This window comes from Convolutriloba macropyga, chromosome 8, assembly GCF_964194025.1.
Source record: "Convolutriloba macropyga chromosome 8, txConMacr16.3, whole genome shotgun sequence".
Taxonomy (NCBI): Eukaryota; Metazoa; Xenacoelomorpha; order Acoela; family Convolutidae; genus Convolutriloba; species Convolutriloba macropyga.
In genome coordinates, this window is record NC_134475.1 from 45,721,362 (window position 1) to 45,748,505 (window position 27,144).

The window sequence follows — 27,144 nt, forward strand, 5'->3', positions numbered from 1 at the left end:
ATATATATATTATATATATATATATATAATTATATATGTATAGTTTATATATATATATATAAATAATTATATATATATATATATATATATATATATATATATTTATATATATATAGTTTATTATCAATATTATAATGACTCGACCTATATCAATTTTTTGATAAAATTTGAATCTCATTCAATTTTTGGAAAATTATTATCATGTCCCAAGTTTATGTATCTTTATGAGCCAGTGAAACTATTTGAGGCTTGAAATAGGGCTACTGTATAGTTTATTGAGATAATTAAGTTGTTCTAAAGATAATTACCGATTTGTTAAAATTTGCAATCGTTTCAAAATGTTTATTTTAATTATTATTTTTTGTCTTATTCTCAGATTAACTGTCTTTACTGTCCAACGAAAGTATCTAACTCTTGCAGATGGGTTACATGACAGAACTCAAGAGATAAAAATGGTTTTGAACCTTTTTTCACTGGGAAATTTGCACACTTTTCTGTTAAGCTTTGCACTTTTAGTTTTTGTATGATTTAATTACTAACAAGGCTAGAAAACTAGAAGTTGCCGAGTCAAATCTTATCATGAAAAATATTCTTGGCTCTGTTTCTCTGTCGGTTAGGGTTTCTATCCTTCTATTTCTTGTTTACGGTTTATGGCCTTCTTTCTCTCTCACTTTATCCCCCTCTCTCTCGCTCTTTGTTGATGCCGCACTTCAGCTGCTGTTATGTGGCGTACTGTCATCTTTGATCCTCAATAACAATGGGTTATAGTAGAAATGTTTCTTATCATAGTTGACTTAACAGGCACTTTTTAGGAAATCATTGTTAATTGCTCTAAAAGCAATTTAGAGCAAATGCAAATATATTAATCCTGTCTGTATTTTTTGCAATTTTTTGCTTGACCGATTTTTCGTCTGACCCATTTGACTTTCGTCTTAAGAAACGGGATAAAGCGGTAGCGCCCAGTTTGCATTAGTTTCTCTTAGAGCCGTTCAACCCACTAGTCCTCAAGCATGCGATTAACAGAAACAATTTTAGAGTACTTATTATGATTTGAGGGGCGGTTCTTAGAAATTGATCCCACACCCCACCCACCGCCGCCACATCAGTCCCCCGACCACTTTTCCACGCCCACTGCGTTGCACCCCGCTGCGGTCACCTTACGCCCCTTCGAATAATCTGGCGGTAGCCTCACTATACGGTGGCTAGCTACTGAGGAAGCCAATCGCTCGCCTGTCGACATTGTCGGTTGTTTCAAATTTTTTGTTGGAGCAGTCTAAAATTGAATATTTTGAAGTTGATAAAGGTCTTTCGCAAGAGACAAGTACTTTTTACGACTAATTTAAGAGCTATATGTTTTGGTAATCCAAATAAAAGCACGGAATTTTTACTAATTTTCACAATGTTTTTCAAGCTTGTTTGTCACAATGTTTGTCACAATGTTTGTCATTTTTCAAGTTGTTTTAGCTCTAGGTGTCAAGGAACCTTCTCTAGTGTTTGATAATAGTTAACTATATAATTTCTGGTGCTAATGGACTGGCTTTTATTATTTTAGATCACGGATTTCAGCTTTTTTGAAAAACTTACAATTTGTTCCAATTTGTTTTGACATTTTTTTTGTCGTTATTCAGGTTTTTCCAGACCCAGTCGCCAGAAAAACTCCTCAACGTTTTGACAATGGGTTACGAAAACTTACTTATTGGCCTTAGAATAGTTTTGAACTTTTTAGTATCACAAATATTTGCATTTTTGTAAAGAATACTTGCAGTTTTTTTCAAGTATGATTCAATTCATGTCATTTTTAGGTGTCTGAAAGTGATATTAACATCACGAATTTTAGCATTTTTTGACAAATTTTGTAATTTTTTCATTTTTTTCGACGTTCATAGTGGTTATTTAAGTTTATTTTGGCCTCTGGGTTCAAAAAACCGCCGTTAAAGTATTACAATAAGGTACTGTAATTTTTGTTGGGAAATTTTCTTCAAATTTTTTGAAATTTGTCATTTTTAGTTTTCCCTAGCCTCAAGAGTCACGGAACCTCCTCTAGTGTTCGGTAATTGTTTATTGTATATTTTTGAGATGTAATAGAATGTTTTTCAGAATTTTAATACCACGAATTTTAGCAACTTTTAAAAAAGTATTTGCAATTTTTTCAAGTTTTTTTGATTATTTTTCCGCCACCAGGAGCTCGTGGACCTCCTCCAAGACGTGATAATAAGCTGCTGCATAGTTTAGAGTTAATGAAATGGCTATCAATACTTTAATGACTCGATTTTTATCAATTGTTTTGATAAAGTTTGAATCTTTTTTAATTTTTTTTGTAAAATTATTATCATGTCCCAAGTTTATGGATCTTTATAAGCCAGTGAAGCTTTTTAAGGCTTGAAAAAGGGATACTGTGTAGTCTCTTGGGACAATAAAATGATTTTGAAGATTTTAATATCCTGAGTTTTAGCAAGATTTGGATAAAATTTGAGATTGTTTTGAAAAATTTGACTATTTTTGTCCTTTTCTGAGTTAACGATCATTACTGGCCAACGAAGCTTTTCAGGTCTTGCAGATGGGTTACTTGAAATAATTCAAGAGACAAAAAAAGTTTTGAACGTTTTTACCGCGAAATCTGGAACCTTTTCTTTTAAATTTTGCAACTTTTTAAAATATGTTTTTTATTTGATTTATTCACTAACAAGGCTAGAAAACTAAAACTTGCTGAGTTGAATCAAGCTAAAGCTATCCTCACTTAACCGTGGCTAGCTACTGACGAAGCCAACTGGTCGGTTGGGGGCAATTCGCCCGACTTTAGTTGGTTATGTTTCTGATTTTATTTTGCTCCAAACCTTAAGAGGACTATAAAGAGGCTGTAACTAATAGTTGTTTTTGGTCCTTTTTCAGCTTATTAATAGCACAAGTTTCTGCAATATTTTTATGAAACTTACAAAATTTTTTGATTTTTTTGTCATCTTTAGTCTTCTCCAGCCTCTAGAGCCACCGAACCTCCTGTAGTGTTCGATAATGTTGATTTCGAGATGTAATAGAATGTTTTTCAGAAATTTAGCACGAAAATCTCACGAATTTTAGCATCTTTCTAAAAAAGTGTTTGCTTTTTTTTCAAGTTTTTTATTATTAAAATTTTGTTTTTTTCTGCCACCAGGGGCTCGGGGACCTCCTCCAAGATTTAATAAAAAGCTGCTGCATAGTTTAGAGTTATTGGAATGGTTATCAATATTTTAATGACTCGACTTTTATCAATTTTTTCATAAAATTTTTCATTTTTTTGGCAAGTTTTTATCAAGTTCCAAGTATATTGATATTTGAGACAGTGAAACTATGTAAGTCTTGCAATTTGTTTTTTGTACTGTTTATTGAGACAATGAAGTGGTTCTAAAGATTTTAATATGTCGATCAGTTAAAATTTGCAATTGTTTTAAAAATGTTTTTTAACGATTAATTTTCCTCTTCTCAGTTTAACAGTCTTTACTGGCCAACGAATGTTTCAAATCTTGTAGATGGATTACACAACAGAACCCTAGAGACAAAAATGGTCTTGAACCTTTTTTCAGTGCGAAATTTGGAAACTTTTCTGTTAAGCTTTGCACTTTTTAGTTTTTATATTTCTGATTATCTTTTTATATTTCGTATTATCTGATACTCATTAACAATGAGTTATATTAGAAGTGTATTTTATAATAATTGACTGAACAAGCACTTTCTAGGAAATCATTTAATTGCTTAGAAATTCTTAGAAGTTGATCCCACACCCCACCCACCACCGCCCCCCCCCCACATCAGTCCCCCAATCCACTTTTGCACCCACGCTCCAGTGCACCCCCGCTACGCTCACCTTATGCCCCTTCAATTAATCGGGCGGTAGCTTCACTAAAACGTGGCTATCTACTGAGGAAGCCAACCGCCCGCCGGTCGTTTGAGAGCAATTCGCACTTTAGTTGGTTGTTTCAAATTTTTTTGTTGGAGCAGTTTGAAATTGAAGCTGTTAATAGTTGATAAGGGTCTTTTGCCTGACGTAAGTACTTTTTTTCACTATTTTAATAGCTATATGTTTTGGTAATCCAAATAAAAGAACTTAAATTTATACTAATTTTTACATTTTTTTCAAGCCTTTTAAAATTGATGGTCATTTTTCAAGTTTTCTTAGCCCTAATTGTCAAGGAACTTTCTCTAGTGTTCGATAATTGTTTACTATATAGTTTCTATTGCTAATGCAATGGTTTTTTATCATTTTAGATCACGGATTTTAGCTTTTTTTTTAAAAAAAAAACCTAATTTCCAATTTTTGTCGTTATTCAAGTTTTTCCAGACCCAGCCGCCAGAAAGCCTCCTTAACGTTTTGCTAATGAGATACTAAATCTTTGTTATTGGCCATAGAAGAAGTTTCAACTTTTTGATATCACAATCTTTGGCAGTTTTCTTAAAATAAAACTTGCAATTTCTTGATTTGCCGGTTTTTCGTCTGACCCATTTCACTTTCGTCTTAAGAAATGGGATAAAGAGGTAGCGTCCACTTTGCATTAGGTTCTCTCAGAGCCGTTCAACTCACTAGTCTTCAAGTATGTGATTAACAGAAACAGTTTTGGAAATTTATACTTATGGTGTGAAGGTCGGTTCTTAGAAATTGACCCCACATTTCCACCCACCCACCGGCCCCTCATCAATCCTCCCAATCCACTTTGGCAGCCACGCTCCAGTGCACCCCCGCTGCGCTCACCTTATCCCCCTTCAGTTAATCGGGCGGTAGCTTCACTAAAACGTGGCTATCTACTCGAGGAAGCCAACCGCTCGCCGGTCGTTTGAGAGCAATTCGCACGACGTTAGTCGGTTGTTTCAATTTTTTTGTTGGAGCAGTTTGAAATTGAAGCTGTTAATATTTGATATGTGTCTTTTGCATGACGTAAGTCCTTTTATGACTATTTTAAGAGCTATATGTTTTGGTAATCCAAATAAAAGCACGCAAATTTATACTAATTTTCACATTTTTTTCAAGATTTTAAAAAAATGAAATTTCTTAGCCCTAGGTGTCCAGGAACTTTCTTTAGTGTGTGATAAGTGTTTACTATATAGCAATGGTTTTTTAATCATTTTAGATCACGGATTTTAGCTTTTTTTTTACAAAACTTTAATTTCCAATTTTTGTCGTTATTCAAGTTTTTCCAGACCCAGCCGCCAGAAAGCCTCCTTAACGTTTTGCTAATGAGTTAGTAAAACTTTCTTAACTTGCATTTTCTTGCTTCGCCGATTTTTGTCTGACTGATTTCACTTTCGTCTTAAGAAACGGGATGAAGTGGTGGCGCCCATCTTGCATTACTTTCTCCTGGAGCCGTACATCCCACTAGTCGTCAAGTATGAGATTAACAGAAACTGTTTTGGAGACTATTCTTATGGTGTGAAGGGCGGTTCTTAGAAGTTGATCCCACACCCCACCCACCCACCGCCCCCCCACCCACATCAGTCCCCCAATCCACTTTTGCACCCACGCTCCAGTGCACCCCCGCTACGCTCACCTTATGCCCCTTCAATTAATCGGGAGGTAGCTTCACTAAAACGTGGCTATCTACTGAGGAAGCCAACCGCCCGCCGGTCGTTTGAGAGCAATTCGCACTTTAGTTGGTTGTTTCAAATTTTTTTGTTGAAGCAGTTTGAAATTGAAGCTGTTAATAGTTGATAAGGGTCTTTTGCCTGACGTAAGTACTTTTTTTCACTATTTTAAAAGCTATATGTTTTGGTAATCCAAATAAAAGAACTTAAATTTATACTAATTTTGACATTTTTTTCAAGCCTTTTAAAAATGATGGTCATTTTTCAAGTTTTCTCAGCGCTAGGTGTCAAGGAACTTTCTCTAGTGTTCGATAATTGTTTACTATATAGTTTCTATTGCTAATGCAATGGTTTTTTATCATTTTAGATCACGGATTTTAGCTTTTTTTTTTAAAAAAACCTAATTTCCAATTTTTGTCGTAATTCAAGTTTTTCCAGACCCAGCCGCCAGAAAGCCTCCTTAACGTTTTGCTAATGAGATACTAAATCTTTGTTATTGGCCATAGAAGAAGTTTCAACTTTTTGATATCACAATCTTTGGCAGTTTTCTTAAAATAAAACTTGCAATTTCTTGATTTGCCGGTTTTTCGTCTGACCCATTTCACTTTCGTCTTAAGAAATGGGATAAAGAGGTAGCGTCCACTTTGCATTAGGTTCTCTCAGAGCCGTTCAACTCACTAGTCTTCAAGTATGTGATTAACAGAAACAGTTTTGGAAATTTATACTTATGGTGTGAAGGGCGGTTCTTAGAAGTTGATCCCACATTTCCACCCACCCACCGCCCCCTCATCAATTCTCCCAATCCACTTTGGCAGCCACGCTCCAGTGCACCCCCGCTGCGCTCACCTTATCCCCCTTCAGTTAATCGGGCGGTAGCTTCACTAAAACGTGGCTATCTACTCGAGGAAGCCAACCGCTCGCCGGTCGTTTGAGAGCAATTCGCACGACGTTAGTCAGTTGTTTCAATTTTTTTGTTGGAGCAGTTTGAAATTGAAGCTGTTAATATTTGATATGTGTCTTTTGCATGACGTAAGTCCTTTTATGACTATTTTAAGAGCTATATGTTTTGGTAATCCAAATAAAAGCACGCAAATTTATACTAATTTTCACATTTTTTTCAAGATTTTAAAAAAATGAAATTTCTTAGCCCTAGGTGTCCAGGAACTTTCTTTAGTGTGTGATAAGTGTTTACTATATAGCAATGGTTTTTTAATCATTTTAGATCACGGATTTTAGCTTTTTTTTTACAAAACTTTAATTTCCAATTTTTGTTGTTATTCAAGTTTTTCCAGACCCAGCCGCCAGAAAGCCTCCTTAACGTTTTGCTAATGAGTTAGTAAAACTTTCTTAACTTGCATTTTCTTGCTTCGCCGATTTTTGTCTGACTGATTTCACTTTCGTCTTAAGAAACGGGATGAAAAGGTGGCGCCCATCTTGCATTACTTTCTCCTGGAGCCGTACATCCCACTAGTCGTCAAGTATGAGATTAACAGAAACTGTTTTGGAGACTATTCTTATGGTGTGAAGGGCGGTTCTTAGAAGTTGATCCCACATTTCCACCCACCCACCGCCCTCTCATCAATCCTCCCAATCCACTTTGGCAGCCACGCTCCAGTGCACCCCCGCTGCGCTCACCTTATCCCCCTTCAGTTAATCGGGCGGTAGCTTCACTAAAACGTGGCTATCTACTAAGGTCTTCTCCAGCCTCTAGAGCCACCGAACCTCCTGTAGTGTTCGATAATGTTGATTTCGAGATGTAATAGAATGTTTTTCAGAAATTTAGTCTCACGAATTTTAGCATCCTTCTAAAAAAGTGTTTGCTTTTTTTTCAAGTTTTTTATTATTGAAATTTTGTTTTTTTCTGCCACCAGGGGCTCGGGGACCTCCTCCAAGATTTAATAAAAAGCTGCTGCATAGTTTAGAGTTATTGGAATGGTTATCAATATTTTAATGACTCGACTTTTATCAATTTTTTCATAAAATTTTTCATTTTTTTGGCAAGTTTTTATCAAGTTCCAAGTATATTGATATTTGAGACAGTGAAACTATGTAAGGCTTGCAATTTGTTTTTTGTACTGTTTATTGAGACAATGAAGTGGTTCTAAAGATATTAATATGTCGATCTGTTAAAATTTGCAATTGTTTTAAAAATGTTTTTTAATGATTATTTTTCCTCTTCTCAGTTTAACAGTCTTTACTGGCCAACGAATGTTTCAAATCTTGTAGATGGATTACACAACAGAACCCTAGAGACAAAAATGGTCTTGAACCTTTTTTCAGTGCGAAATTTGGAAACTTTTCTGTTAAGCTTTGCACTTTTTAGTTTTTATATTTCTGATTATCTTTTTATATTTCGTATTATCTGATACTCATTAACAATGAGTTATATTAGAAGTGTATTTTATAATAATTGACTGAACAAGCACTTTCTAGGAAATCATTTAATTGCTCTAAAAGCAATTTAGAGCAAATACAAATATATTAATCCTGTCTGTCTTGTTTGCAATCTTTTGCTTGGCCGATTTTTCGTTTGACCCATTTGAATTTTGTCATAAGAAACGGGATATAGAGCTAGCGCCCAGTTTGCATTAGTTTCTCTTAGAGCCGTTCAACCCACTAGTCCTCAAGCATGCGATTAACAGAAACAATTTTAGAGACTTATTCTTATGATTTGAGGGGCGGTTTTTAGAAATTGATCCCACACCCCACCCACCCACCGCCCCCCCCCACATCAGTCCCCCAATCCACTTTTGCACCCACGCTCCAGTGCACCCCCGCTACGCTCACCTTATGCCCCTTCAATTAATCGGGCGGTAGCTTCACTGAAACGTGGCCAGCTACTGAGGAAGCCAACCTCCCGCCGGTCGCTAAAGAGCAATTCGCACTTTAGTTGGTTGTTTCAAATTTTTTTGTTGGAGCAGCTTGAAATTGAAGCTGTTAATAGTTGATAAGGGTCTTTTGCCTGACGTAAGTACTTTTTTTCACTATTTTAAAAGCTATATGTTTTGGTAATCCAAATAAAAGAACTTAAATTTATACTAATTTTTACATTTTTTTCAAGCCTTTTAAATATGATGGTCATTTTTCAAGTTTTCTTAGCCCTAGGTGTCAAGGAACTTTCTCTAGTGTTTGATAATTGTTTACTATATAGTTTCTATTGCTAATGCAATGGTTTTTTTTATCATTTTAGATCACGGATTTTAGCTTTTTTTTACAAAAAAACCTTCTAATTTCCAATTTTTGTCGTTATTCAAGTTTTTCCAGACCCAGCCGCCAGAAAGCCTCCTTAACGTTTTGCTAATGAGTTACTAAATCTTTGTTATTGGCCATAGAAGAAGTTTCAACTTTTTGATATCACAATCTTTGGCAGTTTTCTTAAAATAAAACTTGCAATTTCTTGATTTGCCGGTTTTTCGTCTGATCCATTTCACTTTCGTCTTAAGAAATGGGATAAAGAGGTAGCGTCCACTTTGCATTAGGTTCTCTCAGAGCCGTTCAACTCACTAGTCTTCAAGTATGTGATTAACAGAAACAGTTTTGCAGATTTATACTTATGGTGTGAAGGGCGGTTCTTAGAAATTGACCCCACATTTCCACCCACCCACCGCCCCCTCATCAATCCTCCCAATCCACTTTGACAGCCACGCGCCAGTGCACCCCCGCTGCGCTCACCTTATCCCCCTTCAGTTAATTGGGCGGTAGCTTCACTAAAACGTGGCTATCTACTGAGGAAGCCAACCGCTCGCCGGTCGTTTGAGAGCAATTCGCACGACGTTAGTCGGTTGTTTCAATTTTTTTGTTGGAGCAGTTTGAAATTGAAGCTGTTAATATTTGATATGTGTCTTTTGCATGACGTAAGTCCTTTTATGACTATTTTAAGAGCTATATGTTTTGGTAATCCAAATGAAAGCGCGCAAATTTATACTAATTTTCACATTTTTTTTTCAAGATTTTAAAAAATGAAATATTTCTTAGCCCTAGGTGTCAAGGAACTTTCTTTAGTGTGTGATAAGTGTTTACTATATAGTTTCTATTGCTAATGCAATGGTTTTTTAATCATTTTAGATCACGGATTTTAGCTTTTTTTTACAAAACTTTAATTTCCAATTTTTGTCGTTATTCAAGTTTTTCCAGACCCAGCCGCCAGAAAGCCTCCTTAACGTTTTGCTAATGAGTTAGTAAAACTTTCTTAACTTGCATTTTTTTGCTTCGCCGATTTTTGTCTGACTGTTTTCACTTTCGTCTTAAGAAACGGGATGAAGTGGTGGCGCCCAGTTTGCATTACTTTCTCCTGGAGCCGTACATCCCACTAGTCGTCAAGTATGAGATTAACAGAAACTGTTTTGGAGACTATTCTTATGGTGTGAAGGGCGGTTCTTAGAAGTTGATCCCACACCCCACCCACCCACCGCCCCCCCCCACATCAGTCCCCCAATCCACTTTTGCACCCACGCTCCAGTGCACCCCCGCTACGCTCACCTTATGCCCCTTCAATTAATCGGGCGGTAGCTTCACTAAAACGTGGCTATCTACTGAGGAAGCCAACCGCCCGCCGGTCGTTTGAGAGCAATTCGCACTTTAGTTGGTTGTTTCAAATTTTTTTGTTGGAGCAGTTTGAAATTGAAGCTGTTAATAGTTGATAAGGGTCTTTTGCCTGACGTAAGTACTTTTTTTCACTTTTTTAAAAGCTATATGTTTTGGTAATCCAAATAAAAGAACTTAAATTTATACTAATTTTTACATTTTTTTCAAGCCTTTTAAAAATGATGGTCATTTTTCAAGTTTTCTTAGCCCTAGGTGTCAAGGAACTTTCTCTAGTGTTTGATAATTGTTTACTATATAGTTTCTATTGCTAATGCAATGGTTTTTTATCATTTTAGATCACGGATTTTAGCTTTATTTTTTACAAAACTTTAATTTCCAATTTTTGTCGTCATTCAAGTTTTTCCAGACCCAGCCGCCAGAAAGCCTCCTTAACGTTTTGCTAATGAGTTACTAAATCTTTGTTATTGGCCATAGAAGAAGTTTCAACTTTTTGATATCACAATCTGTGGCAGTTTTCTCAAAATAAAACTTGCAATTTCTTGATTTGCCGGTTTTTCGTCTGACCCATTTCACTTTCGTCTTAAGAAATGGGATAAAGAGGTAGCGTCCACTTTGCATTAGGTTCTCTCAGAGCCGTTCAACTCACTAGTCTTCAAGTATGTGATTAACAGAAACAGTTTTGGAAATTTATACTTATGGTGTGAAGGGCGGTTCTTAGAAAATGACCCCACATTTCCACCCACCCACCGCCCCCTCATCAATCCTCTCAATCCACTTTGGCTGTCACGCTCCAGTGCACCCCCGCTGCGCTCACCTTATCCCCCTTCAGTTAATCGGGCGGTAGTTTCACTAAAATGTGGCTATCTACTGAGGAAGCCAACCGCTCGCCGGTCGTTTGAGAGCAATTCGCACTACGTTAGTCGGTTGTTTCAATTTTTTTTGTTGGAGCAGTTTGAAATTGAAGCTGTTAATATTTGATATGTGTCTTTTGCATGACGTAAGTCCTTTTATGACTATTTTAAGAGCTATATGTTTTGGTAATCCAAATAAAAGCACGCAAATTTATACTAATTTTCACATTTTTTTTCAAGATTTTAAAAAATGAAATATTTCTTAGCCCTAGGTGTCAAGGAACTTTCTTTAGTGTTTGATAAATGTTTACTATATAGTTTCTATTGCTAATGCAATGGTTTTTTAATCATTTTAGATCACGGAGTTTAGCTTTTTTTTTACAAAACTTTGATTTCCAATTTTTGTCGTTATTCAAGTTTTTCCAGACCCAGCCGCCAGAAAGCCTCCTTAACGTTTTGCTAATGAGTTAGTAAAACTTTCTTAACTTGCATTTTCTTGCTTCGCCGATTTTTGTCTGACTGTTTTCACTTTCGTCTTAAGAAACGGGATGAAGTGGTGGCGCCCAGTTTGCATTACTTTCTCCTGGAGCCGTACATCCCACTAGTCGTCAAGTACGAGATTAACAGAAACTGTTTTGGAGACTATTCTTATGGTGTGAAGGGCGGTTCTTAGAAGTTGATCCCACACGCCCACCCACCCACCGCCCCCCACATCAGTCCCCCTAATCCACTTTTGCACACCCGCTGCAGTTAACCCCGCTTGGCTCACCTTACGCCTCTTCAATTAATCTGTCGCTAGCCTCACTAAACCGTGGCTAGCTACTGAGAAAGGCAAGCGCTCGCCGGTCATTTAAGAGCAATTCGCCGGTCGTTTGTGAGCTACGTGTTTTGGTAATCCAAATAAAAGCACGCAAATACATACTAATTTTCACAATTTTTTTCAAGCTTTTTAAAAATGTTTGTCATTTTTTAAGTTTTTTTAGCCCTAGGTGTCCAGAAACCTTCTCTAGTGTTTGATAATAGTTTACTATATAGTTTCTAATGCTAATGGAATGGTTTTTAACATTTTAGATCACGGATTTCAGCCTTTTTGATAAAACTTGTAACTTGTTGACATTTTTTGTCGTTTTTCAGGTTTTTCCAAACCCAAACGCCAGAAACTTCCTTAATGTTTTGATAATGAGTTACTTAAACTTTCCTATTGGCCATAGAATAGTTTTCAACTTTTAATATCACAATTTTTGGCAATTTTTTTAAAGAAAGCTTGCAATTTTTTTTTACATTTGGAAATTGAGGTCTTCTAAAGAGACAACAAACCTCCTGTAGTGTTTATTAATTGGTTATGGTATGTTTTCGAGATGTAATGGAATTTTTTTCAAGATATTGCCATCACGAATTTTAGCATTTTTTTATACAAAATTTGTAATTTTCATTTTCGACATTTATAGTCGTTGTTCTGTTTTTTTTGTCTCAGGGTTCCGAAAACCTCCGTTAAAGTTTATTGATAAGTTACTGTAAATTTTTTGGGCCTTGTTTTTGATCCTATTTTTCAGCTTATTAATAGCACAAATTTTGCAATTTTTTTATGAACCTTCCAAAATTTTGACCTTCCAAGGACCTTCCAAGGTCCCAATGAACCTTCTCCAGCCGCTAGAGCCACGAAACCTCCTGTAGTGTTCGATATTAGCTTACTGATTAATTTCGAGATGTAATAGAAGGTTTTTCAGAAATTTAGTCTCACGAATTTTAGCATCTTTAAAAAAGTGTTTGCTATTTTTTGAAATTTTTTATTATTGAAATTTTGTTTCTTCTTCTGCCACCAGGGGCTCGGGGACCTCCTCCAAGATTTAATAAAAAGCTGCTGCGTAGTTTAGAGTTATTGGAATGGTTATCAATATTTTGATCTCTCTTTTTATCAATTTTTTGATAAAAACTGAATTTTTTTCATTTTTTGGCAAGTTTTTATCAAGTTCCAAGTTTATGGATGTTTGAGACAGTGAAACTATGTCAGGCTTAAAATAGGGTTACTGTATTGTTTATTCAGACAATGAAGTATTTCTAAAGATATAACTTTATCGATTTGTTAGAATTTGCAATTGTTCCAAACGTTTATTTTTGTTAATGATTATTTTTGTCCTATTCTCAGATTAAGTCTTTACCGGCCAACGAAAGTATCTAACTCAGACGCAGATGGGTTACATGACGGAACTCCAGAGATAAAAATGGTTTTGAACCTTTTTTCACTGCGAAATTTGCACACTTTTCTGTTAAGCTTTGCACTTTGTTTTTATATGATTTAATTTCTAAAAAGGCTAGCAAACTAGAAGTTTCAGAGTCAAATCTCATTATGGAAATCATTCCTAGCTCTTTCTCTCTCTCTCTTTCTCTGTTGGGTTTCTTTCCTCCTCTTTCTCGTTTTATCTCTGTCGTACTGTCTCTCTTCAACTCTTTTGTTGATGCCGCCTTTTAGCTGCTCATATGTGGCTTGATATCATTATCTTACTTTTATTAACGTTGAATTATAGCAGAAACGTTTTATCATAATTTACTTAACTATCACTTTTTAGGAAATCATTGAAATTTACCAACTATATTAATCCTGTTGGTCTATGTGATTTTTCGTCAGACTGATTTGACTTTTCGTCTTCAGAAACGGGATAAAGCGCTCAGTGGGCATTAAATTATTATAGAGGCTTTCAGCTCAATAGTATCTAATTGTGCGATTCACCGAAAGTTTTTTGGAGACTTATATTTAGAGTGTGAAGGGCGGTTCTTAGAAATTGATCCCACACCCCCACCCCCATATCAGCCCACACCCCAATCGCCACCCCTGCACATTGTTCAGGCCGTAACTGCCCATGCAGCCCAAGATCCCTCTCCCACCGTTGCCCTCCCCCCACTGTTGCATCCCCGCCCCTTCACCCCGCTGCGCTCACCTCACTGCCCTTCAATTAGGCTTAAACTAACCTCACTAAACCTTGGCTAGCAACTGACAAAGTCAAACGCTCGCCGGTTGTTTGAGTAATTCTCCCGACGCTAGGCGGTTATGTTTTTAATTCGGTTTGCCTTTTGATCACGTTTTTGCTTTGACATAAGTCACAATTTTCACGCTTGTCATATGACTTACTTCAATTGCTGTTTTAAGTGAATGGCCTATAAGTTATTTCACCTAACGAATTACGTAATGTTCATTACGTTAGCAAAGTTAATTAAAGCGATGGCGAGCTAGCATTAGTTATATGCTTCATAACCTTCAGTTAAGAGGCTGTATCAAGTGTAATGTTAGAACTTAACCGAATATGCAGAATTTAAACACCAAAAAACACCTCGGCATTTAGAAAATTTTTGTCGTTTTTCATTCTTCTGTTTCTATCCCAATATGTGTCATGCTGGTCAAGAGCTGCAATTTGCCGACTAGGTTTTCAATTGCTTTCACTCCGAAATAAAGTTTGTTGTTCAATCAAAACCGATTGTTAGGGACTCCATAGCAAATGAGTAGCTGACTGGGGCCTAAGTTACTTCTATTTTGATTCGATACAGGACTTTTTTGGCGTCGAGGTTATTTTTTCTACAACGTTTTCTACTGCGCTTCGTAAACCTAAAGACAGCAATCGTATTCTTTTCTGCTCTAGCTGCTTTGTTTGCATGAGGTATCGTTTACACATTCTTAGACATTCTTCGTTATAAACATCATAACGTTACATTACAAAAACATATCTCATAAGCTTATCTCACTCTCTCTCTCTCCATGATTTCTTGCCCCGATATTATTAATTGCTCCCAAACGAAGTTTGTAGCAATTTTATTAGTCCTGTCGGTCTTTTTTTATGCGATTTTTCGGTTGACCGATTTTCCGTCTGAGGCTTCTCAAAAACGGGATAAACAGGTAGCGCCCAGCTGGCATTAAGTGCTCTTAGATACTCTCAGCTCTGTCTCAGCTCAAACTGTTTTGGAGACTTATAATTATACTTATGGTGTGAAGGGTGGTTCTTAGGGTTGAGGACCCCCCCAGTTATGACCCTCCACCGCTATTGCCCCAAACCCCATCAGCCCCGGTGCACCCCCATGTTTGACGAACAACGGCGCTGACGAACAAAAAGCAAATTTGTTTTAATTTTGACAATGATTTTAAGCTTTTGGAAGTTTTTGTCATTTTTATCAAATTTTATTTATGAGTTTTGTTTATAATTTTTTTGTCAAGTTTTATCAGTCCTAGGTGTCAAGTAATCTCCTCTACGGTTTGACAATAGGTTACTCAATAGTTTCTAGTGGTAATGGAATGGTTTCAACATTTAAACATTACGAATTTGAGCATTTTTTTGACAAAACTTGCAATTATTTAAATTTTTTTGACATTTATTGTCTTTACTTAGGTTTTTTCATTTTTGGGGTTCAGAAAATCATCGTTATAGTTTGATAATAAGTTACTGTAAAAAATGTTTGTCCATGGATTATTTTTTAGCTATTTAATATCACAAGTTTTAGCAATTTTTTAAATAAAAGTAATTTTCAAGTTTCTTCAAAATTTTTTGTAATTTTTAAGGTTTCTCCGACTGTGAAGTTTTATCAGCCCTTAGTGGCAGTGAACCTCCTCTAGGGTTTGACAATAGTTGACTGTGTTAATGGAATGGTTTCAACGTTTTAACATTACAAATTGAAGCCTTTTTTGACAACACTTTTAATTGTTTTTAATTTTTTTTTACATTTATTGTCGTTATTCACGTTTTTTAATCCTTAGGGGTCGGAAAATCTTCGTTAGAGTTTGATAATGAGTTACTGAAAAACATTTTTGGCCATGGATTAGTTTTCAACTATTTAATATCACAAATTTTAGCAATTTTTATGGTTTCTCTAGCCTCAAGGGCCACGGAACTTCCTCTAGGGTTTGATAATATGTTACTGCATAGTTTATTAATTGCTCTCAAACGAAGTGAAATAAGAATTTTGAAGGTTGAAATTTTTCACTGCAAGCAGAAGATAGCTCAACTAGAAAAAGTAAGATATTGATAGCCGCAGCTGGGACTACTATCGGCTTCTTCCTCTTTTTGTACAATTCAAAGAATTTGATCTGTCTTTTTACGACTCGAAGAGTAGTAATGGTGATCTATTTTTTAAATTTCTCTCGAAGGATTTTCGGAGCAATTATTGTAAACGTGTGCGTTTTTATGCAAAATTTTCGCTTGAACGTTTTGTTCGAAAATTTTTGATATCGCTTTTTCAGTAAATTTTCTCACTTCATGATTTTTGCGTGATCTAAACTACTCTCATTAATTGCTCTCAAACGAAGTTTGTAGCAATTATATTGGTCATGTCGGTCTTTGTTATGTGATTTTTTGCTTGACCGATTTTTCGTCTGATCCATTCAACTTTTCGTCCTCAAAAACGGAATAAACACGTAGCGCCCAATTGTTTGATAATTATTTACTGGACAATGTTTTTTCGACATGGATTAGTTTTCAACTTTTATCACAAATCTTAAGCTTTTTTAATGCAACTTGCAATTTTTTTTAATCTTTTCAAAATTTTGTTATTTTTTAGGTTTCTCCAGCCTAAGAAGTCACATAACCTCCTCTAGGGTTTGATTTTAGGTTACTTCATAGCTTCTAGATGTAATGGAATGTTTTTGAAGATTTCAATTTCCGCAATTTTAAAAAATATTCGCAATTTTTTCAAGTTTTTGAATCTTCTTGAATTTTTTCAATCATTTTTCCGGCACCAGGTTCCCAGAGACTTCCTCCAATGCTTAATAGAAAATTGTTGCATAGTTTATAGATTTAATGAAATGGTTTTCAATATTTTAAAGACTCCAGCTTTAGCATTATTTAAATAAAATTAAATCTTTCGAATTTTCTGAATATGGTTATCATTTTCCAAGTTTATGGATCATTATGAGTCAGATATAGTGAAATAGGGATACTGGATCGTCTCTTGAGACAAAGAAATGGTTTTGAAGATTTTAAAATCTTGATTTTTAGCAACATTTCGTTAAAATTTGCGGTTGTTTTCAAAATTTTTGAATATTTTTGTCCTTTTCTGAGTTTAACGATCATTGCTGGCCAACGAAGCTTTTAAATTCTTGCAGAGGGATTACATGACATAACTCCAGAGACAAAAAATAATTTTGGAGATTTTCAGTGCGAAATCTGGAAGCTTTTCTTGTAAATTTTGCAATATTTTAAAAGTTTCTTAAATTAACGGTTTTTTAATTGATTTTTTTACTATCAAGGCTGGAAAACTAATAGTTGCAAAGGTGATTCAAGCTAAAGCAAGCTTCACTAAACGATGGCCAGCTACTGACGAAGCCAACCGGTCTTTTGAGGGCAATTCGCCCGACTTTAGTCGGTTATGTTTTTGATTTTATTTTGCTCCAAACCTTATAAAGGTAAAAAGAGGACTATAAAGAGGCTGTAACGAATAAAGTATTGCGCCAAAAATGCAATGAGCTTTAATATGTTCAAAAAGTGTACATATATTTTTTAAACTGAATTTTATTGATGGGTTTTATTTATCGCGTCGACGACTCCAACTCAGTTTTTATGTTCCAATCTACATTCTGTAAACCCCAAGTTTCTTTTTTGTTGAACTGAAGTCTTTGTTAGTTTTTTAATAGCAGTGAAGCAATAACGAGGCTCTTGATCTGATCGTAGGTTTTTTAATACGTCTCTCTCCGTCGATTATTTTTGCGTCCATTTTTGTTTTTCATTTTTCAATGACTTCTACCGCTTAGCAACTAATTTTGTGTGCCTGTCGTCATTTATCAAGCTGTTATGCGTCAGTTTTTGGGTCACTATCGTAATAGTTTTTTATCTTGCCTCACTCACTTCTAAATTCAAACTTTAATTATTTCAAGTTTACAACCGTAATTGACTTGCACTACTGATATACTGAACATACAGCTCTACTGATCATGAGGTCGTCTCTATTATTTGATGGAACAGATATTTTTTCGAATATCTTGCCCCAGGGAAGAGACTAAATTGGTTTCAGTTTTAGATTCTTGCATCCTCTAATCTTCCTGCTTTATTCTTATAACAGGTCCGAATAGTGTATTTCCCGGCTATTATCCGGCAATCTACCGGCTACGTTTTTGAACTAAGTTGTGCAATGTTGTGTTGAGCAGTCATCGCAAGTGAACTCGATGCGTAGCTTCTCTGACTCTACAGTGGTTGCTCTGCAACAGCAGGTGGAGCAGTTACAGGCCAAGGCCGCCAAGGGCTGTGACATGTGTAGAGAGTACGAGACACAACTCAACAAGGAGCACAGGCAACATGTCAATGAAATCACTGCACTGCAGGTGGGTGTGGTTATTAATAATCTACTGTGCTTTGACCCCCTCAGTCACCCCCTGAACACTCCTCCCGTGTCCAAGCTCCCCTCCCTGGATATTTGGAACCCCTCTCGTCCAATCCTCCCAACCCCACCTACCCCCCCCCCCCCCCCGCACTTCGCTCCCCCCCCCCCCCCCCCCCCCCCAATGCTTAGCATCCCTCAGCCAGTCGTTAGAGAGCAATCCTTTCAACTTTATTCGGTTATGTATGCAATTTTTCGCTCGATCGTTTTTTCGTCTGCCGCTTTCGTTGGGTTGAGACATCTAGGAACAATATAAGTTTCACTTGTTGTCAGCACTGAACAACTACTCATTTGACTTTGTATATAGAACAATTTTACTCCAAAATTATGAATCTAACTATGAACAGTATTGTCCTTTAAAACATGCAGTAGGGAAAGATTTAGGCTAGGGTAATATTTAATATCGTGAAAGTGCTGCTGTGACTAAGATTCAAACGATGATTCAACTTTAATATGTCATTGCAGAACCAGTTGGCTGCGGTGGATGCTAAGTCAAGTGAAAACAACGCATTGTATGGTAGAACCGAAGCCATGAACATTTCTCTCAGCAATGAACTCAAGATCAAGCGAGAAGAAATCGACGATTTGAACAGAAGTCTACATGACATGAAACTAAATCTTGAGTCAGCTGACAAGGTAATAAATACTCTTACGTTTTGTTTCTTTTTGGTCTAAAAATAATGTTGTAATTGTTTAGGAGCGGGGGAAATTACGTGGAGATGTTATCTCAATGAACTTTTTGCCCGAAAAGAATGAACAATTAACGAGTGAAATAAGAATTTTGAAGGCCGAAATTGTTCACTGCAAGCAGAAGATAGCTCAACTAGAGAAAGTAAGATATTAATAGCCGCAGCTGGGACTACTATCGGCTTCCTCTTCTTTTCGTACAATTCAAAGATTTTGATCTGTCTTTTTACGACTCGGAGAGTAGTAATGGTGATCTATTTTTACAATTCAAAGAATTTGAATTGTATTGGTGCGCTATTTTTTTTTAAGATGTGTACACACATTTTTCAATGACTTTGATCTTTCAAAACGGGATAAACAGTTAAAGCCCAGCGGGCATTAAGTTTCATTAGAGGCCCAAAGTGGGCTTTAGTAGTCCTTCAAGTGCTTATAGTGGTGCAGCTGCTGGGATGGCCTTAATTTAAGGTTAAAAGGTCGTTTTTAGGAGTTTTTGGGCTCAAAATGGTGCAATTTTTCATGGTTTTTTGTGATTTTTTTGAGTTTTTTGTTTGATTAGTCTTAGGTTGAAGTTTTTGAAAGTTGGTGAAGGCCTTTTGTGAAACAAAATTGCTTGTTATGACCATTTTATGAGCTATATGTTTTAGTACTACAAACACAAACACAAAATGATAATAATTTTTGCAATTTTTTTCAGGTTTTTTGAAAATTTTTGTCATTTTTTGAGTTTTTTTAGCCCTAGGTGTCAAAAACCCCCTCTAGGGTTTGATAAAGTGTTTGATGATTGATTACTGCATAGTTTCTAGTGATAATGGAATGGCTTTCAACTTTCTGCCATCATGAGTATTAGCATTTTTTGACAAAACTTACAATTTTTCCAATTTTTTTTTGACTTTTATTGTCATTATTCAAGTTGTTTGAGTCCCAGGGGCCAGAAAACCATTAGAGGTTGGATAATAAGTTAATGAAAAGTTTTTAGTTGTCATGGAATAGGTTACAACTTTTGAATATCACAAATTTTAGCAATATTTTTTGAAAAATTGGCATTTTTTTCGTTTTTGAAAATTTTCATCATTTTTTTGGTTTTTCCAGCTTCCGGGACCAGGTAATCTCCTTTGAGGTTTGTTAATAGGACACTGCATAGTTTCTAGTAACAATGGTATGGTGTTTCTTAAAACATCTTAATGTCTCGAATTTTTGCATTTTTGGATAATATCTGGAATTTTTTAAAGTTTCCTAAAATTTTTGTCAGTTTTTGATATTCGTCCATTCTCAAGTGCAAGAAAAACTATTCCACCTTCTGATAAAAATTTACTGCATATTTTCAATGGATTTGTTTTCAACAATTTAACCTTTCGACTTTTAGAAGTTTTTGATAGAATTTGCGATTTTTTTAATGTTTTTTTGAAACATTTCTTTTTAATAGCCGCACAGCGATAGCTGAGGCTATTGTTGGCCTTCTCTTGGTTTTTTTTATTTCGTCGTCATGATTATTGTTACGACCATATGACGTCACAGCCACTTTTTGTTCATTCGTTCATGCAATTTCAACTGAATTGCATGTGTGACGTCATTTTTCGCTCTTAGTGGAGCGAGTTTTTTTGTTCATGCGCATGATTAAATTTTTGGTCACACTTGACTTACCTCACTCTCAAAAATGACTTCCTCAATTTGAAATTGACTTTTATTTACTTTAATTCAAAGAGATAAGGTCAAATGGGTGTGTGTCACTCTAAATGAAGGTTATTTGAGATCAGCTAATAGAGGCAGCCAGAACTTATACAGATTTTTAATCAAAATATAACAGATCAGCCTTCAATGAAAAGACAAATTTTTTTGGTCTGTCTTTTTTACTGTTTTTAGACTGCTGATCTACGAATCTACTGCGGCTATTTTCTGGCAATCTGCCAGCTATGTTATTTATTTTTTCTGCCTAAGTAGCTGGATAACCTCATCCAGGGTTTGATAGTATGTTAATAAATAGTTGCTAGGGGGCTATTGAATGGCTTTCGGCATTTCAATGAATCCAATTTCTATTTCTGCTGTGTGAAATTAGTGCTGCTGTGACTAAGATTCAAACGATGATTCAACTTTAATATGTCATTGCAGAACCAGTTGGCTGCGGTGGATGCTAAGTCAAGTGAAAACAACGCATTGTATGGTAGAACCGAAGCCATGAACATTTCTCTCAGCAATGAACTCAAGATCAAGCGAGAAGAAATCGACGATTTGAACAGAAGTCTGCATGACATGAAACTAAATCTTGAGTCAGCTGACAAGGTAATAAATACTCTTACGTTTTGTTTCTTTTTGGTCTAAAAATAATGTTGTAATTGTTTAGGAGCGGGAGAAATTACGTGGAGATGTTATCTCAATGAACTTTTTGCCCGAAAAGAATGAACAATTAACGAGTGAAATAAGAATTTTGAAGGCCGAAATTGTTCACTGCAAGCAGAAGATAGCTCAACTAGAGAAAGTAAGATATTAATAGCCGCAGCTGGGACTACTATCGGCTTCCTCTTCTTTTCGTACAATTCAAAGATTTTGATCTGTCTTTTTACGACTCGGAGAGTAGTAATGGTGATCTATTTTTACAATTCAAAGAATTTGAATTGTATTGGTGCGCTATTTTTTTTAAGATGTGTGCACACATTTTTCAATGACTTTGATCTTTCAAAACGGGATAAACAGTTAAAGCCCAGCGGGCATTAAGTTTCATTAGAGGCCCAAAGTGGGCTTTAGTAGTCCTTCAAGTGCTTATAGTGGTGCAGCTGCTGGGATGGCCTTAATTTAAGGTTAAAAGGTCGTTTTTAGGAGTTTTTGGGCTCAAAATGGTGCAATTTTTCATGGTTTTTTGTGATTTTTTTGAGTTTTTTGTTTGATTAGTCTTAGGTTGAAGTTTTTGAAAGTTGGTGAAGGCCTTTTGTGAAACAAAATTGCTTGTTATGACCATTTTATGAGCTATATGTTTTAGTACTACAAACACAAACACAAAATGATAATAATTTTTGCAATTTTTTTCAGGTTTTTTGAAAATTTTTGTCATTTTTTGAGTTTTTTTAGCCCTAGGTGTCAAAAACCCCCTCTAGGGTTTGATAAAGTGTTTGATGATTGATTACTGCATAGTTTCTAGTGATAATGGAATGGCTTTCAACTTTCTGCCATCATGAGTATTAGCATTTTTTGACAAAACTTACAATTTTTCCAATTTTTTTTTGACTTTTATTGTCATTATTCAAGTTGTTTGAGTCCCAGGGGCCAGAAAACCATTAGAGGTTGGATAATAAGTTAATGAAAAGCTTTTAGTTGTCATGGAATAGGTTACAACTTTTGAATATCACAAATTTTAGCAATATTTTTTGAAAAATTGGCATTTTTTTCGTTTTTGAAAATTTTCATCATTTTTTTGGTTTTTCCAGCTTCCGGGACCAGGTAATCTCCTTTGAGGTTTGTTAATAGGACACTGCATAGTTTCTAGTAACAATGGTATGGTGTTTCTTAAAACATCTTAATGTCTCGAATTTTTGCATTTTTGGATAATATCTGGAATTTTTTAAAGTTTCCTAAAATTTTTGTCAGTTTTTGATATTCGTCCATTCTCAAGTGCAAGAAAAACTATTCCACCTTCTGATAAAAATTTACTGCATATTTTCAATGGATTTGTTTTCAACAATTTAACCTTTCGACTTTTAGAAGTTTTTGATAGAATTTGCGATTTTTTTAATGTTTTTTTGAAACATTTCTTTTTAATAGCCGCACAGCGATAGCTGAGGCTATTGTTGGCCTTCTCTTGGTTTTTTTTATTTCGTCGTCATGATTATTGTTACGACCATATGACGTCACAGCCACTTTTTGTTCATTCGTTCATGCAATTTCAACTGAATTGCATGTGTGACGTCATTTTTCGCTCTTAGTGGAGCGAGTTTTTTTGTTCATGCGCATGATTAAATTTTTGGTCACACTTGACTTACCTCACTCTCAAAAATGACTTCCTCAATTTGAAATTGACTTTTATTTACTTTAATTCAAAGAGATAAGGTCAAATGGGTGTGTGTCACTCTAAATGAAGGTTATTTGAGATCAGCTAATAGAGGCAGCCAGAACTTATACAGATTTTTAATCAAAATATAACAGATCAGCCTTCAATGAAAAGACAAATTTTTTTGGTCTGTCTTTTTTACTGTTTTTAGACTGCTGATCTACGAATCTACTGCGGCTATTTTCTGGCAATCTGCCAGCTATGTTATTTATTTTTTCTGCCTAAGTAGCTGGATAACCTCATCCAGGGTTTGATAGTATGTTAATAAATAGTTGCTAGGGGGCTATTGAATGGCTTTCGGCATTTCAATGAATCCAATTTCTATTTTTTGAAGTTTGAAATTTCTAAAAAATATTTCATCGATCTATGAGCCAATGAGTTTTTTAAGCTTGGAATTGAGTTACTGGATAGCCTCTAGAGACACAGAAATGATTCTGAAGATATTTATATCACGATTTTCAGCAACATTTCCTTATAAATTTCAGTTGATTTTTTTGTCAAATTTTTTGGTCAATTTCGAGTTAATCGATCTTCAAGGGCCAATGAATAATTTTGATGTCTTGCAGATATAATGCTGGACTAAATTCAGAAACAAAATGTGATTTCTGAACATTTTTGAAAATAAGTATTTTTAAAGGGAGAAAATTTTGCCTTAGTTTTAAAAGCTTCAAGAGTTTTAGCAATGAGTATGTTTTTGTTTAGTTTTGATTCTTTTAGTTTATCAATTTTTTGATGATTTTTGTGTTCTTGCTGGCATTGTTCAATTGATCGGCTGGTCAGGTAGAGTACCTCTGAGTTTTCCATTCAGTTCTTTGAATTGTATTTCAGGACTTGTCCTGCTATGTTTTTTACCCCGTCTAACAGATTTTTGTTTCGTCTTACGATGACTTCTTGGAGTTTCTAAATGACTTCAGTGACCTCTACTGCTTTGCAGTTAAAATTTGTTTTCGTGACGTCCTTTCTGCTTTTAGGTCAATTGGTTGACTTACCTCACTCAAAAAACTATTTCTGAACTCACTTATGTAACTTTAACTTCTATGAACATTTACTAATTAAAGGTCAATAATGTGCATCTAAGTAGTGCCAAACTTGTATGCCCTAATTCCTGAGAAATAGTCTTTATATCGAATATTAATTTTGAAAAAGCTCCGTTAGTGATTTTTCCTTGTAGAGCCAATGTGTCTCATAAAAATGACAGTCCGATTCTAACCCAAAAAGTCTAGTGGTCTATTAATTAAAAAGCTGGTTGTCGATCTGTCAATCTTATTTCATTAGTTGTTTCAGTTCATGGTAGGCCACAGGCGTCTTTCGCGGCTATTTTCCGGCAATCTGCCGGCTATGATTACAATTGTGGCATTGATTGTCGTTTTCAACAATTTTCAGTTATTGTTTAACTGCAATATCGCGCAATTGATGATCTTCTCTTGGTTTCTTATTTCTTGCGCAACATATTTTGCGACCATTTTACGTCCCGCTCACCCCAAATGTTTTCTTTTACCCATGCAATTGTGACTGAATTGCACGTGTAACGTCATTTCCTACTCTTCGTTAAGAGGTGTTGGTTCATGGTTCATTCGGATTATTGAGTTTTTGGTCTCACGTGAGTTACATTACTCTCCAAAAGGCGTAATGCTCTCCAAGAAAGCATGCGGTTCTTTGAAGCTGATTTTGAGAAGAAAGTTTCAAGTTGTGAAGTGCTGTTCCTAATCTTAAATTCTAGAATACTCACTACTAGCACTCCTAAACCGCAGCTGGCTCCTACCTGAGCCAGCCTCTCGCCTTTCGTTTTAGATCAATTCTCCCGACGTTAGTCCGTTATGTCTATTTTTTTCAAAAAATACTGGTATAACAAAAGTTGTTTGGTTTTGTTTAGTGATTATTTGTCTCAGATCTAAGTAGATATCTACTTCGATTCCATTCCAGAGGCTTCCAGCTATTTTTTTTAATTAATAGTGGAGCGAGTTTTTTCATTCGGGTTGTCAGTTTTTTAGTTCCATTGACAATTTTCATTCTCAAAAATGACTTCATCTCTTTCAAAAGACGACTTTTCCTTACCATGATTAAAGGAGACCGGGTCCACCGAGTGTATGTCAATCTAATTGCAGTTTTTTTAGAACACTTAGTCTAATGAAGTAGCTTATAAATAAACAAATAACTTTTTTGGTCTGTTTATATCTTTTTGAAACTGCAGATCTACAAAGCTTTTGCCACTATTTTCGGGTAATCTGCTAGCTATGTTATTGATAGCGCTTGTTGTTTGTAAAAATTGCTGTTTAACTTGGCGAGTTGTTGGGAATATTCGTGAGCTGAAAAAGAAGAGCCGAAAATGAGTTTGTTTTCATACCCACCCTCATTGCTATTACTGTGCTCGCATTTTTTGCTGAGCTATATCAAAGTTTATTTCGCTCGGACCTCATCTTGTCGCTTTTTGACATTTTGCATATCTTTTAGACTTATTTGGCAGTTTCACTACTTTCTCAATCTGCTGCAATTAATTTTAAACAGCAAATGCTCAGCAGTGGAGTCTGAAAAAAATGTTAAAATAAAAAAAAGAAAAGGGATAAAATCATAAAGCCTAGATTTAGATGCCCAGAGTTTGAATTTTGTTCTTGTTAATAGCCGCCCTCTTCTTCTCAGCCGGCTATTCTAGCGCTCCTAATTTTTTTACAATTCAAAGAATTTGAATTGTATTGGGGCGCTGTCTTTTTTTTTTAAGATCTGTTCACACATTTTCATGATTTTTGAAGTCAAATTGGAGTAGTGATTTTGGTCACGCCGAAACAGGAAGTGGAGCGAAAAAGCGAGTGCTTTTGCGGCGTGAAATTTTTTTGCTCTAAATTTAAAGTAGAGGGAGAAAACGGTGTTTGAACAAAAATTCGCTTTCTCGCTAGTGGTTTTTTGTTCACATGCGGCAATTTCGGTTTGATTTTTTCTGTTTTTTTTTTATTTTTTGGATCCGATTTTTTTAAGTGGTTTTCCCAATCCATTCATAGTCCTTTCTAGGCCTAGTTTTCTGTTTAGTCAATGAAAATTCTTTGAATTGTACGTCAGGACTTGTCCTGCTATGTTTTTTTTACTTCGTCGAACTTTTTTTCGCTTTACCATTTTGCCGCTTTTTCAGCTTTTTGCGTGAAATCTTTTTGACTTCTCTAGGCTAGTTTCTCTCTTCTCTCATTCTGCTATAAGTGTTTTTAGACAGCAGTTGCTCAGCAAAGCAATTTGAAATGAAGAAGAAATTTTAGATGCCCGCTATTTGAACGTCGTTTCTGTAAGTCTTAGTTACCATCTCTGATGCTTATTGGTATTGATAGTAGCCTCTGCAGCCTCTCTCTAAGAAACAGAAGTATGTTCAACTACGAAATGCCATCAAAATAAATCGGACTTAAAAAATATGTTTTTGTACAAATCTTTTTTTTTCAATATCTTCGATTCTTTTTAATGACTAGTTGCGGACAAGTGAGTTTACTTCACTCTCAAAAATGACTTTTCTCGCTTTCGAATTGACTTTTTATTGCTCTCAAACGAAGTTTGTAGCAATTATATTGGTTCTGTTGGTCTTTTGACGTGATTTTTTGCGTTACCATTTTTCTGTCTGACCCATTTCACGTTGACCTCAAAAACAGCACAAACAGGTAACGACCAGAGGGCTTTAAGTTCATTTAGAGCTTTTCAGCTCACTAGTCTCCAAGCTTGCGATTCACAGAAACTGTCTTTGAGACTTATTCTTATGGCGTGAAGGGCGGTTCATAGAGGACAATCCCTACCTCTGCACATCGTTCAGGCAGTAAGGGCCCCGTCCAGCTAAAGACCCCCTCGCCGTTGCTTCCACCCCCCCACTCCCTCCATACAACTCCCACCCCTCCCCTCTGTTGCCGCCCATCTCCCCACCCCGCACGCTGCGCTCACCTCACACCCCTTCAATTAATCAAAAGCTAGCCTTTCTAAATCGTAGCTTGCTACTGACAAAGCCAACCGCGCGCCGGTTGTTTGAGAGCCGTTCGCCCGACGTTAGTTGCTTATGTTTCGACGTTTGACACACTTTTTCATTTCTGCATTTGGTTATACAGCAAAGCCTTAAATGTCAAGATGTCAGAACGTCGTCCTCTCTTTAAATACATTTACGCGCGT

The 27,144-nt window shown here is 35.8% G+C and overlaps 1 protein-coding gene across 4 annotated transcripts in view; it reads left to right on the forward strand.

Moving 5' to 3' along the window:
- The window catches only part of LOC142344757 (uncharacterized), a 147,268-nt gene that overhangs the window by 68,315 nt on the left and 51,809 nt on the right, over positions 1-27,144 (forward strand). For all 4 annotated transcript variants that reach the window (XM_075396657.1, XM_075396656.1, XM_075396658.1 and 1 more), the window contains 5 exons: positions 18,064-18,237; positions 18,759-18,929; positions 18,991-19,125; positions 21,087-21,257; positions 21,319-21,453. In XM_075396657.1, the coding sequence (XP_075252772.1) occupies positions 18,064-18,237; positions 18,759-18,929; positions 18,991-19,125; positions 21,087-21,257; positions 21,319-21,453 (786 nt within the window). The remainder of the gene's footprint in view (positions 1-18,063; positions 18,238-18,758; positions 18,930-18,990; positions 19,126-21,086; positions 21,258-21,318; positions 21,454-27,144) is intronic.